The following is a 14854-nucleotide window of genomic DNA, read 5'->3' on the forward strand; positions in this document are numbered from 1 at the left end:
GTTGGTTTTTAATTTTAAGAATTATTGAATGCCAAAGCGAACTCCAATGACATTAGAACAGGTTCTTTTCAGAGCTTGGTCTTTTAAGAACCTGTTTAGGAAAGCTATTGCAGCTGCTTTTAGCAGTTTGGTTGAAGAGTTTTCTTCTTCTTACGATTAGAAGGTAAAATGTGATTTACTAAACAGTTACTTTCAAAATAATGTTAGATTGACACTTCACGGACACAACGATGAACCTGACTGCCCTTCATCTTGGCATTTTTTTCGTGTGGCATGCATATTTGAATTTATAAACAGGATGTTATTAGGAAGTAAAGATTATAAACCCCTAAACTCATTCAGATCATTCAAAATGCAGAATCTAAAAGTTTTTTGAATCATTGCTCGACTATGTTGTATGGTGAAGAGAATTGTAGGTAGAAAAAGTTTTGTTAACACTGCATGCATACAGTAAATAATACTATTCAACAATCCTATTATAATAATATTATAATATTTTTAATTAAAAATTAAAATGAAAATAGGTAAAATATTATTTTATTTGTATGTTAAGAGTGCGTTTTTTACTGTGTGCAGTAAAGTATCAGGGTCCGTTGTAGGTTCAGTGGCTGGAAATGAAGAGTTCCGTTCAATGGGAATCATGACACCATATCCACATATTGATTACTTTGTATTGGATTGAATTATTATTCAGCAATGGACCACAATGGCATGCTTTCTCTATATTATAGGTGATAAATTTATATATTAAGAGAGGTGATTAATTTAAAGAGACATGTTTTCTCTATATTCTAGGTGATAAATTTATAGTGGCTCAGGGGTATTTTTGTCTTTCACTGTGAGACCAATCTCAATGGGCTTTTAGTATATGGGAGCAGGCCGGTTGGAAGGAGCCCGAAAGACCAAAAGCCCAAACCCAAACTCAGTTGGGCTAATAGGGGGGCACTTCTATCTTTCCTGTGATTGTTTCTCATTCTGCATTTATGGCTATGGCAGCTCCAACTCTAACTCCAATTCGTTCAACAACAACAACCTTGAATCATCAAATCCATGGCCTTCAACTAAAATTCTCAGTTTCCACTTTCAACCCTCCAAACCAAAATAGAAGAAGGAGCGTTCCAATCCGATTAACATCTTCCCCCAATCACAACCAGAATCAGTCCTCTCCCGGATTATACTCCGCAAAGAAATTCGAGCTCACCGTATCCAACGTCGACCTCGTTCTCGAAGATGTTCGCCCTTACCTCATCGCAGACGGTGGAAACGTCGACGTCGTCTCCGTGGAAGACGGCGTCGTATCTCTCCGTCTTCAAGGAGCGTGCGAGAGCTGCCCCAGCTCCACCACAACCATGACGATGGGGATCGAGCGCGTTCTTAAGGAAAAATTCGGAGATGCCGTTAAGGACATTCGCCAAGTCTACGATCAGCCACCCGAGTATACAACCGTTGAGGTCCGTTTTATTCATTTGCACCGTGAAACGAAGCATATAATAGAAAAATTAAGATTCATAATCTGATTTTCAAAAGCCTTATACGACATAATTTCTACCAATTAACTTATGTGGATTATTTTAGTTTACGAGTTTACTTCAGCGTAGTGTGTATCAGAATTTATTCAAACATGTGGTAGTCAGAATTGCATTTTTAAGCTATGAAGTGTGCCTATTCCTAAAATCATACAGTATTCGTGGGATTTTTTTTTTGGATACTCGAGTAAGTCTAGTACTATTTTATTACGTATTGCCCTCCAACCCAAATCAAATAAGTAAAAAATTTCTTGTAATGGAGAAGACTTGCTAAACTTGATTACTGGATCTTGAAACCAAAGTGACAGTGGGTTATGAATGGGATTGCAATTCCTGTATTTCAGTCAATTACATTACAACTCTTTTCACAATTATCATGGCTGAAAAAAATTAGAATACGTATTTTTGTTTATTTTATTAAAATAAATATACTTAATCCTAAAATCTCTAGATTTGAGTTATACCAACTGGGTGTTCATAGCAACTGGACAACTTTAGTCCTTGGAAATGAAAGCACTTTGACATGGCATTGAGTAAACTTTACACAATTATAATATACTTGATACTCAGGTGGGTTGTACTGTTGAAACTTGGAAATTTACTTAACATCTTTGCATTGTATGAGACCAAATTGACATAATTGACTGAAATACACAATTGCAATCATGAGGAACCAAAGTGTGTTTGCATTAAATTAAGTTGAAATGAGTTTGAAGGTTGTTGCCTTTGTGGTTTGCATTGCGTTTGAATAGGCTGTGAATAGTCATCTTGATATATTGAGACCGGCCATAAAGAATTATGGAGGCAGCGTAGAAGTGTTATCCGTTGAAGGTGAGGAGTGCCACGTTAAGTATGTTGGACCTGACTCCATTGGATCCGGAATCAAAGCAGCCATCAAGGAGAGGTTTCCAGACATTCTCAATGTTACCTTCTCTGCCTAGCTACCAATCTCATTCATTACCTTCTCTTCAACCATGCCTTAATCTGTCTTCCACTTATAAACGATCCTCCTCAAAAAAAATGTAGAGTTACCAATAATGGAGGGAATGTAGCAGTTCTTTTTATTGTTTGTATCTTAAAGTTTAGGGTGGAAACTTCTTCTGTGGTTAATGTACTAGACTTCTAATGTATGCCATTGTCTCTTCTTTTCTTTGGAATACTAAATTTTAATTGAATTGTGATTAGTTTTTATTTTTGTATGAATATAGTTGGATGAGGATCAGCTGCTTATTGCAGCTGGGTCTTGGGTAAAGCAATTAATTTGATAGATGTTAATTTTTAAGGGATAAATTATGTGATAAAAATAATTGAAAGACTAAAGAATTCCATGTTTATAATCTTCAGAGTTTCTTAAGTGATTTATGTCCTTTAAGAACTAAATTGGGCCTTAAATCTTATTATTTTTCTAAAATCTATCTTATAAAATTACAGATAAAAAGAGGTCCTGTTTTAAATCAAAATATATTGAATTATTAAAAAAATGGCCTTTTTTTATGTATTTCTTCTTTCTCACTCCGGTACTGTGAAGCACAGTGCCCACTCTTCAAGAATCACTAACGAGGTTTGATGTTTATTTTGTTCCCAATAAACAATTGTTACACACTTTAGTAGATCCCATATTTTTTTTTAAATATTAAATAAGTAAATATTCATTATAAAAACAATTGTCTCCGCTTTCCTTATTTTACTTCCTGACATTCTAGCATTAGTACTAATTCCCTCGAATCCGGGTATGCGAACTCAAAAAAATTAACTTACATTCAGAAAGCGATTATTTAAAATGCAGTTTCGTTTGCAATTGCATAATAAAAATTCAAATTACACAACCTGGAAGCCATTTTTTACTTCTAAAATATACAATTAAAAAAAAAAATCATGCAAAAAATTACTTTCATATTGTACATTCTGAAAATTATTTTTCCATAAACCAGAAGAGGAAATGAGAATTTTTATATTTATGGAAAAGTGCAGAAAAAATTTATGAAGGTATAAAAAGAAATCTTCCAGCTCAATGATGCAAGCAAACGAAACATTACTACACTGGTTAAGTTGTTAACCCACCAACAGGCTTGCAGGAAATACCTACGGAATAATCTTTTCCTAAACTGAAGAATACCCACCAATTATGAGGCAATCACTTATTTATTTGTCTGCGTATTTTAATTATCGCTTGTCATAAAATTTGTATTTCTCTTCATATTTTGGCAGCTTCGATAAGAGTTGTCTGCGGAGAAAAGGCGTCGAGCATATATATAGAACTAAGAAAATCATTAAAGAGAAAAATTCATCAATAAGTTACTCCTGGCCTTAGTTCCTGTGCTATTCCACGAATTTTCCAAGACAACAATAAATTTGAATAAACTATTTTCATTTAGTTTGAATTATCACAACAGCTTTTTCATTTGGTGTGCAAACGATTAGAAACATTTATGAAGCGAAGCAGTCGTTACATTCGCTCCCAATTTCAGCATTCAGAAGCCTTCAAGAACATCCGGAATTCCCATTCCTAAACTTATATACATGCATATCTAAATAAGAAGCCACTTTTGTACCTGGTATCCCTACAAAGCATTATCAGCATGAGAAATAAAGTCCAGCTTCTGAGAACATGCAAAAGATGGGAGATCTCACTCATCCAGGGATCTCACTTTTCTCTTTACATTGAAGACCAAGAGTGGCATTAGTCTAAAATTGCAGGCCGAAGTAAACAGAGCTTCAGTTAGACTAAATATACCACAATCAGAATTTCCAGGTGTTGAGTTAATAGCCAGTTTCCACATTCATAATTTTGTTTGAAACAATTCTCGGAATTTAAACACCTTTTTTTCTCGGTTGCCACCTGGTGAATAACATACAAAACATTTTTCAGTAAATACAATGCATCAACAAGCTTTGTTGTGCTAGTCAATTGTAGAAGAGAAAATTGAAGAAACAAGTACCATAAGATTGAAGCAAAAATATTAATTACAGAAGCACACAATGGTTAAGATGAATACTAAATTATAAAAGAACGATGCCAAACTACCAGTGTGAATCATCTGTGAAAAATATAAGCTCTCACCAGAGGAACTAGAGATCTGTGGCCTTTAGTTTTCTAGGTCTTTTATGAGCCGATGGAGCTCCAGGTGCCTGCAAAAATTATAATTTTCAAGATCAATAATAATACGCTAGGAAAATAGTCCACAGGTAAGTGAGAATCAAGCACTGAAGAAGAAAATAAATAGACAAATTTTGTAGTGTACCTTGCGCTTTTGGTCCTTTTTGCCAACCCTTTCCACTGAAGCCACAGTTATAAGCACAGTTTTAATAATAAATAAACAAAAATGCCATCAATTACAGGAAATTAGGTAGAGCAGGTGCAGACAAAATATATTACCTCCGAAATTCATTGCATCTGGAACGAACGTCCGATCCTGATCCCCAGCACGATGTAAATGCTGTCAGTAGTTTCCAAATCACAGATTCATGGTTAATGCTAGGACAGGCCAAAAATAAGGAAAGAAATAGAGGGGGAAATAGAAAAATAAAAAGCCAGATTTCTAACCTTAGGTGTGCCAGGTGTTTCACCATATGACCCATCACGAAAAGAGGAACCTTCTGCCTCTTTATATTGAACCTGAAACAAATATTTTAGCAAGTAATTAAATTAAACAATTTGGGGAAAAGCAAGCCAATATTGATGTTGCAACTCCGATAGAAAAATAAAGCTAAGAAAGGCATACAAGCATATGGACATTCTAACTAGTGTAATCCCCAAAACCACAGTAGCAAGTATACCTGTTTCTGGAGATTAAGCCAAGTTAGTATTTCTTTTCTTAATTCAAGATGCTCCGCACAAACAGCTTTTGTTGGAACTCTTGGTTTCAAATTGACCTGCAATCAAAGTAGAACTAACTAATTAAAAAGGAAGTGAGCATGTGTGTATGTGTGCTGTGCACAGCTCACTTCACAACAATTAAGAAATTTATTTCATTTAGTTAGTCATTAAATTCGTCGACAATTTGCATTATTTTTCAGAATACCCTTAAAATTATTGGGATCACATTCTCTTAGTCTCTAAATTCCACTTAAGTAATGAATATTTGCATCCTATACAAAGGTAAAGGGAATGAAAGAGGCAGCTCTGACTAGTGATATACTCTTTCGTGATGAGTGTAAGAAATTAATTTACTGCATTTATTATCTATTGACTAGATAAAATTGCTGAGTAATAGGGCATTTTTTGAAAAAAAAACCGTTAATTCAGTAAAATAGTTTGGAAGGGGCCTTTAGCATCCTAAACGGTTCACTTGAGAGAGAAAATATGGAAAAAGTGCTAAGAGGTTATTTCATCTCTTAGCTAATTCATTCATTTATAGGAACCCTTACATCAAAGATATATGAAAAGTAATGATCAACCTACACATAGGTAATACAATGCATATGTGAACCTATACCTATTCTAACAAGTTAACCCATTCAATTATGTTAATCAATTCTGATAGATTCCTAGAGAAAAACAAAGGGAGAACTAATTAGTGCCCAAAGGGTACTTGTTAAGGAATAAAAAAGTATTTAATGAAAAGTACAACAATTAATACAAAGGACTTAAAAGCGATTATTTTCATTAAATAATTTTCATTTTTTAATCCTTAACAGGTGTCTCGCTCATTCACATTTGCCTTTATATATTGTTACAAATACATATCAGTGAATACTATATGAATATCAGGGACAAACAAACAAATGAAATATCTTAACTGTATTAAAAGTTCAAGTGAGTAAAGACAAACCCCAAGGTCTTGCAAGGTTTGCTCAACACGTTTGATAGTCCGAAGTCCAGCAGATGAGTTTGCAGCTTGCACCATTTGCTCAAGTGCATATGTTCTCAAATATACACGTAGCTGAAATATTTCTAGTTATTAGACTGTGTTTAATATATTAGCATTAAAAATTTATGAAAATGGTCTCTACAAAATAGTCATTTGAAATAGTACGATCAGCTAAGATCAAATTTTTTAATTATTATATCAGTCTTAACATTCCCGATGAGCATGGCAGAGAATGAGCTTTGGGAAATGGGAGGTGTTTAGAGCAGAAGTGTCAATGAAGAGAAGGTATAGGCTGCATCACCGGGAACCTACTATAGAACTTACCATACGAAGAGAAGCTACTGTAGATGCATTATCTGATAATATGGAAGGCGCAACCATTGATGGAAGTTGCACATTCGATGGAGATACAGTTTCACCAGGGACAGCCCTCTCTGTAGCTTCTGCACCAGCATTAGAAGCAGCCAACTGAGACTCTTCAGCAACCTAAAACACAAGATAAAACGCATGTCATCTGAATACACAATCCAAACTTGGCCTCAGTTAAAGTCTATTTCTAGAGTATTCCATGAGTAAACAAAGAGTGAAGTGTATCCTACACTGGCGTGGGGACATGCTCGTATCTACAAAGGCATCATTCAGTACATGGTTCAATATAGGGCAATGTGGGTTATGGTGGTTTTGGTCCCATTTCATTAATAGCACCAAAAGAAATCCCTTATAAATGAATTGGGTCACAACCAGAGGTGGAGCTTGGTGCACAATAAATATTCTCGGCTGGAGCTAGCAACTAGATTGATTCATAATGACATACACACACAGGTGCTTGTGCATCTTAAAGTGAAAACGTTTTATAAATTCCATGAATATTGCTGTCTCAAATTGGTAATTGTGAACTGGGAACAAGCAATTCAAGGACAGCCTTTCAACATGTATATTAATGTCAGTAAAACTAAAAACTAATGAGGTTATGAGTACACAGCTCTAGTTACCTCCAAGCGCAAAAGAAATGATAAACAGCAGGAAAATTTTGTGTGAAACAAAAATAAATAAGAACACCATACTAGTCAAAAGGTTGTATCACAAGTAACCAAGAAATAAGAATTAGATCATCTGAAATTGATTCTTGATAACAATTCCCCCCTCCACAAGTAATTAATGACATTATAGAAAAGCATTCTTTAAAAAAAATTACCTTGGGAGGAATGCGAGATTCAGCTATTCTTTTTGCTTCAACAAGAACCTGCATAAAACAGAAGTAGGTAATATACCTTATTTTCTATGAAGGTACACAGATTGCAGAAACTGATGACTATAATCTAAAAAACAATTCAAAACCTCTTCATCTCTTCGTTCTTGTTGCCTTGTTTGGGAGAGGACCATGGACAGTGCTCTCTTTCGCTCCATTTCTTGTGAAACATTATACAATTCCTACAATGGGGAAGGACAAGTTACTACTATGATAAGGTGCAATGTCCCAAGGCAGATTCATGTTTTTAAAATGCACCTTAACAAGAGGATGTGCTGCAACATCCCCAGAAGATGGAGCTCTAGCAACCAATATAGCCCGCGAAACTATATGACAAGAGGCATGAGATGAAAAATCACGTTAAACATATTACCCTAAAATCAAAATAAAGTATAATAAAAAGAAACATGAAAAATATAATAATTTGTTGAACAAATACATACCACTATAATATCTATCCTTTAATTCCTCTACAGTCCGGGATGATGGAAACCTATCAGCTATTACAACAAATCGGAGATCAAATCTCTCGCACAAGTCAAATAGTTGATCCGTCTCCTCTTTGGTCCACATCTACATATGTAAAGTACAATGGAATAGAGCAATGCACTTAAGATATGATCAAGATTGATCTAAAAAACATTAACATGAAATATTACATGTGTTGACTTTAAATTATGAAAAGCACACAGCACAGGTGCAGTTAAGGGTAAGCAATCTTACAGATGAAAAGCACAATTTAGTGTGTACTAACAAAGCATATGTGAAGTTAAACTAGGCTCATAGATACAGATCCTTCCAAATTGATCACAAATATGTCCCTTGGAACCAATAATCATTTTATGTTCTTGGAACCAACCATCGTGATAAAGTGTAAGGAAAAATATATGAACCCAAATACCCATCCGTATAGTTAGCTATCAAATTCAAAAGACAGGTTCTTTTGATTGAAAAAACCTAAGGGTAACAATGATTCAAATTCTGACCCTACTCTTACTAGCATTATCCAATTCAAAGGCTTCAAAAAATATCCAACATTTTACTGTATCATTCTACCAAAACCACCAACTCCATCGCGAACTATTGATGTGGAAATAAATCTTCCTAAATCCTCTTACATTAATGTATAGATAAGCTCAGGCAAGACCAAGAGTCAAACAAATTTTGTCACATCAAACCAAAAGGTATTTCTCACAAGAGACACCCTCAGAAAAAGTAAATGAGAAATTTGGCCAAGACTCAGTTGCCAAAACTAAACAAAGTACCGTTATGTATGGTTCAGAATTCTGATGATCAAATTAATATAATCTTACTGTTGTTATCCATAGAAAAAAAAAAGGCACACTAATTCATCCAATTTCACACTAAACTTGAGGTTCAAGGATTTGAAATGGAAACCCGGGAACAGATATGTGTAGTTGCATAATTGAATACAGATAAATAAGATAACTATGACCTCCGCCAACAGCGTAAGTGCTCCACTAGAAAAATCATCCCTGCCCAAGCTAGAATCCCAGAGTAATTACAGAAAAAGAAATCCATGAATACATGCAGCTCACTCCTTCCCTATCTCCCACTATTGGTGGTCTCACAAGCCAAAACAGAAAACATAACAAACCAAACTAAATATTGCTGTTTTTCTTTTATGTTTCTCCTACCATAAATCCTCCAGGTCCTAGGCACGCTTGCTTATCTCACCATTAAAAGTTGTCTACCAATCCATCAATATTGTAAGACAAAATTTTGTTAAACTAATGACTGAAGAAACCACAGAGAAATAACATGATATCCTTCTCTTCCAGGAAAAAAAAATATGCAATACTATGATTTATAAATACCAACATATGTAAAAAGCAAGTAACACCTAATGGTGTTAACCAAGGTAGTTGAATTGGGATACAAAGTGTGAATTGGAAAGCCTATTTTTTGAATATTATCTAGGGGATCGTAAGATTCATGATCAATAACAAAACCATGTGTTTATGTATGGGTATAAAGAAACAAATGAGAAATAAAAACAAATATCATAACTCTAACCTATCTATTGCGCTTTTCCGTTTAAAATGTCAACCCAGATATAGAATAGTGGAGAGGGATGACATCAAGTGATACTTGAAGGTTGTATAACATTGATATAAAAGGATAATGTGGACTTATTTTAAAAGTAAGAAAATCAAGTCAGTCAGTGAAAAGTGAAAATCTAGATAGAATAAAAATATATAACGAGACAGCACATATACTCTTAAGTCTTCTATTTAAATAGTCCCGTAAGAATTTTTAACGACAACAGTGAGATTTTAAGGGTTAGGATATTTTAACATCTCCGGGTAATAATGGCCCACCACCAGCAAACTTACCTTCCTTGTCATTTTTTTTTTGGTTCATATGTGAACCCTAAACCCCCACCCAACCAACTAAACAATTTGCATCACCAGACTTCCAAATCATATCAAAGTGGTAGTATTGCATTATGTCCTGTGTGATACTACCATGGTGTTAACACAAATAAATTTAAAGGGTAAAACATTATAGTTTGAGAAAATCATTCATAAATTTCTATAAAAATATATATTTAGACATGATACCTACAGGATTTGTCAAAAACTTGTCATACTCCTCATCTGTGTATTTGATCACATCAACTGCCTGTACCACAGCATGTAAACTAACATTCAATTATACAAATATTGACCAAAACCAAATTCAAAAGCAAAGCAGCGCAAAGCATTTACCTTATTATACTTGGCAAAAGAATAGTCGCCCGTAGGAGGAACACCATTGACAACTCGTACCTGATTTATAAGACAAATTGCAATTACTCGTATGCTCATAATCACGAATAGGGTTGAGTTTTTTGTTTGGCCCGTGTACTTGTCTCAATTTTATGTGTTAATCCATATACAAGATAACTAGATGCCTAGTTCCTAGACAAACTTTTGTAGCAGATTATCACCACCACGAAAGATTTTTTGTAACAGTATTATACCACCTAAAAGATTTCTCCAGTGTTAACACCAGTAACATAGCTCAACTTTTATGCATGTGTGCCATTCAGGAACTAAAACTTAAAATGGAAACAACTATAGGAAATAATTCAACATTTTAACCCACAGAATATATAAAATTATACTAAGACTATTTCTGACCCAGTGGTAAAGTTGGAGATTATCTTTACGAGCAGAGTTGGTGAAAGGAAGCCACTGCCAGGTGATCTGAAGAAGCAAGAAAAATATGAAAATACTCAATAAATTAAATCACTGAAGTAATTGAGCATTGCCAAAACAAAATAAAAAGAAGAAACAACCTTTTCGAGAGGAGGAGTCTTTTTCTTCAATTGAGAAGCTTCAATTGCAGGCATAAGAGGGGCCAATCCACCAGTAAGCGCGTACACCTACAGATAAAAATCAATTGAATTGAATGCAGTGACCATAAACAAAATCTTTAACATAACATTTTTATTGTTGAAATTGAGAAAGATAGGTACCTCGCGCGAAATGCCATCTGGTTTTCTTTGAGACTCTTTGGGAGGCCGAGACTTCTTCTCGAGAGGGGGAAATGAATTTTTGGGCAATCCCAGAATATCTTTGGCATCCATAATTCACAATTATACACACAGTTATGGACTAGTTAGGGTTTCAGGATCAAGTATGGAATTTGGGGGAATTAAACAGCTTTGTTCTTCCCGTTTCAGTTTTCCCTCTCACTTTCTTCACTGTCATATTAAAATTTTAGAATGGACATGGCAACGACGTCGTATTACTTTCCTTGTCCTTACTAGGTTTCTCCATTTTCCAATGAAAAATACTATGCCATTTTTTCTTCACCAAGCATGTTATGTTATATTACTATAATTCCTGGGAGTAAAAAATATACATCTATTAATTATTAATTCAACAACTTTGAAATAATTTATGTGATAAAAAATTTGAAAAGTAAAGCATATATATGAGACTTAAGACACTTTTCTGAAATGGAGTATCCATGTCTCGAACATACGTATTAGTGTCAACATTTATACGACACTCGTAAGACACTTATCAGTGAAGTGTTCAATTCAAAAAATATTTGTTGGATTTTTGAAAATTCTAACATGGTTCTAACACAATTTTAAAATATATAAATACAATAATATTTTAAAAACTCGAATTTATTGTATAAATTTTTATTATAATTATAAAAATAATGAACAAATTTTTTTGAACTAGTCATGATATCTTTCTGCTCCCAACAGAATCTGAAACATACTTTTGCACATAAATATTTATTTTCAATTTATATAATTTAAAATTATATAATATATAGATTTGTGTCCACATATACTACATTTTAAAGATTATACGTATCTTTGTGTCCGTATCCGTGTTCGCGTCAGTGTCCATATCCGTATCTATGTTATATAGAGTATAAGTATCGTAAATTATTGAACATATAAATAAAACAATGATATACCTACTATGAAATTATGAAAAATAAAATGGTTTTTATCTACTCGTCACAAATTCTGAGAAGAAATTATTGAACTCAACATTTAGTTATTGTTATTCACTGTTTCATAATCATGAATCGGTTTTTTCTTGTCTTTACGACACAATTATTCTTTATATGTTTTAATAAAAAATATTAAATTTACAATTTCATCATCTTTAAGTGGATATATTTCATTTATTAATAAATTTTGTTAAAATGTTATATTATCTCCTACGCCTACCTCCTTCACACTAGGTAGCTTTTAATAAACGAACCAAAATTGTTTTGTTTGCTATTATTAATCCGCGAGTGTTAGTTAAAATAATATAAGATTAAATTTTATGTCTTATCATCTTTAAATTTGTCTTTAACAATATCATAACAAGATTGTACTACAATGGTAAAAAAATCAAAGACGTGTATATTTAAGACTAAAATGCATACTACATTGTCATCAATTAGTTTTTAATGCTTATCTATCTTTTCTGACAGCATGTTATTTAAACCTTTTCATCTTAAGATTCAATATTGGTTGATTGTATAATATTGGAAATTTACCAGTTGAATATCAAAGTATTTTTATATTATAATTCATTATTGGGAATTTTCATATGGTTAACAATCTACCGACATGATATTTAAGTATTTTTATCTTATAATTCAAGGCTAAGAAAATGTTTACCACTTAGAAAATTGTAGATGAGATTATTATTCTACTATAAAAGTTTGAATGAATTGAATTTAGAGCATTAAAGTTGAGCTTTTTTTTTTCACCACGAGATATGTATTTTATAAGTGGTTAGTGTCTCTTATCATTTGAATCTTAACTAATATTATTTAATTTTTAAAGTTTGTATCTTCTCAACTAATTTTAATTATCACTAGTAGATATTAGGAATACATACATTTTTTGTAATGTTCAATTTATTATAGTGGTTTTTTTTAAAAAAAAAAATTGGTCCCAAAGTATTTTAAAGGTATAATTTGGTCATTTATGTTAAACTCGCATGAACGACATTAATTGATGATAATATGACAAGTGTGCGTGACACTCTTGTGCACACATGTTTTAACGTCAGAGTCTCGTCATCACTCGCAATCAAACCTTATCTCTCATTTCTATCTCAATCCTAATCATCTTCCTCCACAAATGTGACATTTCAAAGGTCTCACACCATCTTAGGTTTTTTGTCAATCACCTTAATACGTTTCAACTTTTCCTAAAACAAAATTTATCACTAACCATAATGGTAGCTAAGTTTGGTTGTCGGAGGCTTGGGAGTGGAGCACATGATTGCGAGAAGGTGACCATTGACATAAATGGTTGAGAAGACAAATAGAGGAGGAGTTGTCGACACTCTTTATGTACATTACAGATAGTACAAGAGTATCCCTAAGTTGGGTAACATAAATCATGATAGTTTGAGAAAGTTTAGTACTATGATTGATTAATCCCTAAGTTGGGTAGCATAAATCATGATAATTTGAGGAAGTTTAGAATTAGAATTGATTAAATGTTGAAATTTATAAAACTTTAATAACATGGATGTTGAGATATTAAAGGAAAGTCCTGTTCACATTTTTGTTGTAATTGATTGAATTTGATACTATTGGTGTAGAGTGCTTAACTTATAGCTTAATAGTATCCAACAAGTAACAATAATAAAATCGATCAACTCACAACAACAGTTTTTAAAATCTTAGTAACTTTACTTTTATAATGAAGAGTGTTTAATAAGAAAAATAAGAGAAAGTGTTAATAAAAGTTCATAAAAATGTAGATGCTTATGAAAACTATTAATTAGAATAAAGCTTCAAAACTTTTAGCATGACTTATTTAAAAACGATAAAAAAATAAAAACTCCAATGTATCGTGAAATGTAATTACTAGATTCCCCCCCTAAAATCAATGAAAAAATAATTTAGAATTTAAATTTTTTGAAAGTTGAATTTGAATAATTTTCCACCACAAGATACGAGAGTTTTTGATGTTGAGAAATTAGTTTTCATTGAAATTTCCAACATGTTATATCTTAAACCCTATATGAATTTAATTTAAAAAAAAAATAAAAATTCGTTAGCCCTCCCCATCAAGATATGGGTATTGCATACTAAAAAAGTAAACCAAAAATATGGGTCCTTATATTTATTTATTTCTTTTTCAGTGAATGTTTGAATCTAAGAAGGTCCACAATATCTGCAACTTTTTTTTACCTGTGTTTGATGAGGACGATGGAAGCGAAGGCAATGGATCGTGTTCAATGTTTCCAGTTCACTCACTCCATTATTTCAGTTTCCCTCCCAACTATTTTCAACAACTCATTCTTCATAAATTATCAACGTCCTTTCCCTCTGGGTCGACAGTGACACAAACAACAGAACAAATCAATTTCAAATATAATAAACACAACGCTCATCTCATAAAAAAAAAATAAAAAAATGTTAAATATAAGAATGTTAATATTTTTCTCTTCCCTCATATGTCAAATCACCTATCATCATCCACTTTTCTCATGTTTCAAGATTTCGACAACCAAAGGCTGTCCAAAAGCATCGTCCACCGCTACGAATGCTGTGGTACGTTATCAACCAAAAGTGTCGCAAAAATATGAAAAAGAAAAATGTTTTATTATTCCCGTAAAAAGTGAATCAGCTTTTATTATTCCGATTCATTTTCAAAACCATACACACAAACACAAAATAAAAGATAAATAAAATAAATAATAATATATAATGTCAATTATATCATAATTAAAAAACTTATAAGATGAGACTTAAAGAACTATTGAAGTCTTTTTCTA

General features: G+C 32.9%; 2 protein-coding genes across 2 annotated transcripts; one reads left to right on the forward strand and one right to left on the reverse strand.

Moving 5' to 3' along the window:
* Positions 1–753: 753 nt before the first annotated feature.
* LOC137814809 (nifU-like protein 1, chloroplastic) lies at positions 754–2717 on the forward strand. The gene is made up of 2 exons (XM_068617721.1): positions 754–1451; positions 2279–2717. Exons 1-2 carry the CDS (start codon positions 984–986, stop codon positions 2465–2467), a joined length of 657 nt encoding a protein of 218 aa, XP_068473822.1. The 5' UTR covers positions 754–983; the 3' UTR covers positions 2468–2717.
* A 1160-nt stretch (positions 2718–3877) lies between these two features.
* On the reverse strand, positions 3878–11330 carry LOC137814805 (SWR1-complex protein 4). The gene is given in 17 exon segments (XM_068617716.1): positions 3878–4365; positions 4588–4655; positions 4769–4803; positions 4903–5057; positions 5059–5142; positions 5304–5399; positions 6299–6409; positions 6662–6823; positions 7533–7580; positions 7676–7768; positions 7845–7912; positions 8030–8159; positions 10176–10232; positions 10319–10378; positions 10733–10798; positions 10891–10977; positions 11071–11330. Coding segments are annotated over 16 exon segments (1389 nt in total). The 5' UTR covers positions 11182–11330; the 3' UTR covers positions 3878–4365; positions 4588–4629.
* Positions 11331–14854: the final 3524 nt, after the last annotated feature.

The sequence above is a fragment of the Phaseolus vulgaris genome, chromosome 1 (assembly GCF_000499845.2).
Source record: "Phaseolus vulgaris cultivar G19833 chromosome 1, P. vulgaris v2.0, whole genome shotgun sequence".
Lineage (NCBI taxonomy): Eukaryota > Viridiplantae > Streptophyta > Magnoliopsida > Fabales > Fabaceae > Phaseolus > Phaseolus vulgaris.

Excerpts from the sequence above, each read along its gene's own strand:
- LOC137814809 (XM_068617721.1), top strand. The coding sequence starts at position 984 with ATGGCTATGGCAGCTCCAACTCTAACTCCAATTCGTTCAACAACAACA. Across the intron at positions 1,452-2,278 it reads CCGAGTATACAACCGTTGAG|GCTGTGAATAGTCATCTTGA; the intron begins GTCCGTTTTATT and ends GCGTTTGAATAG.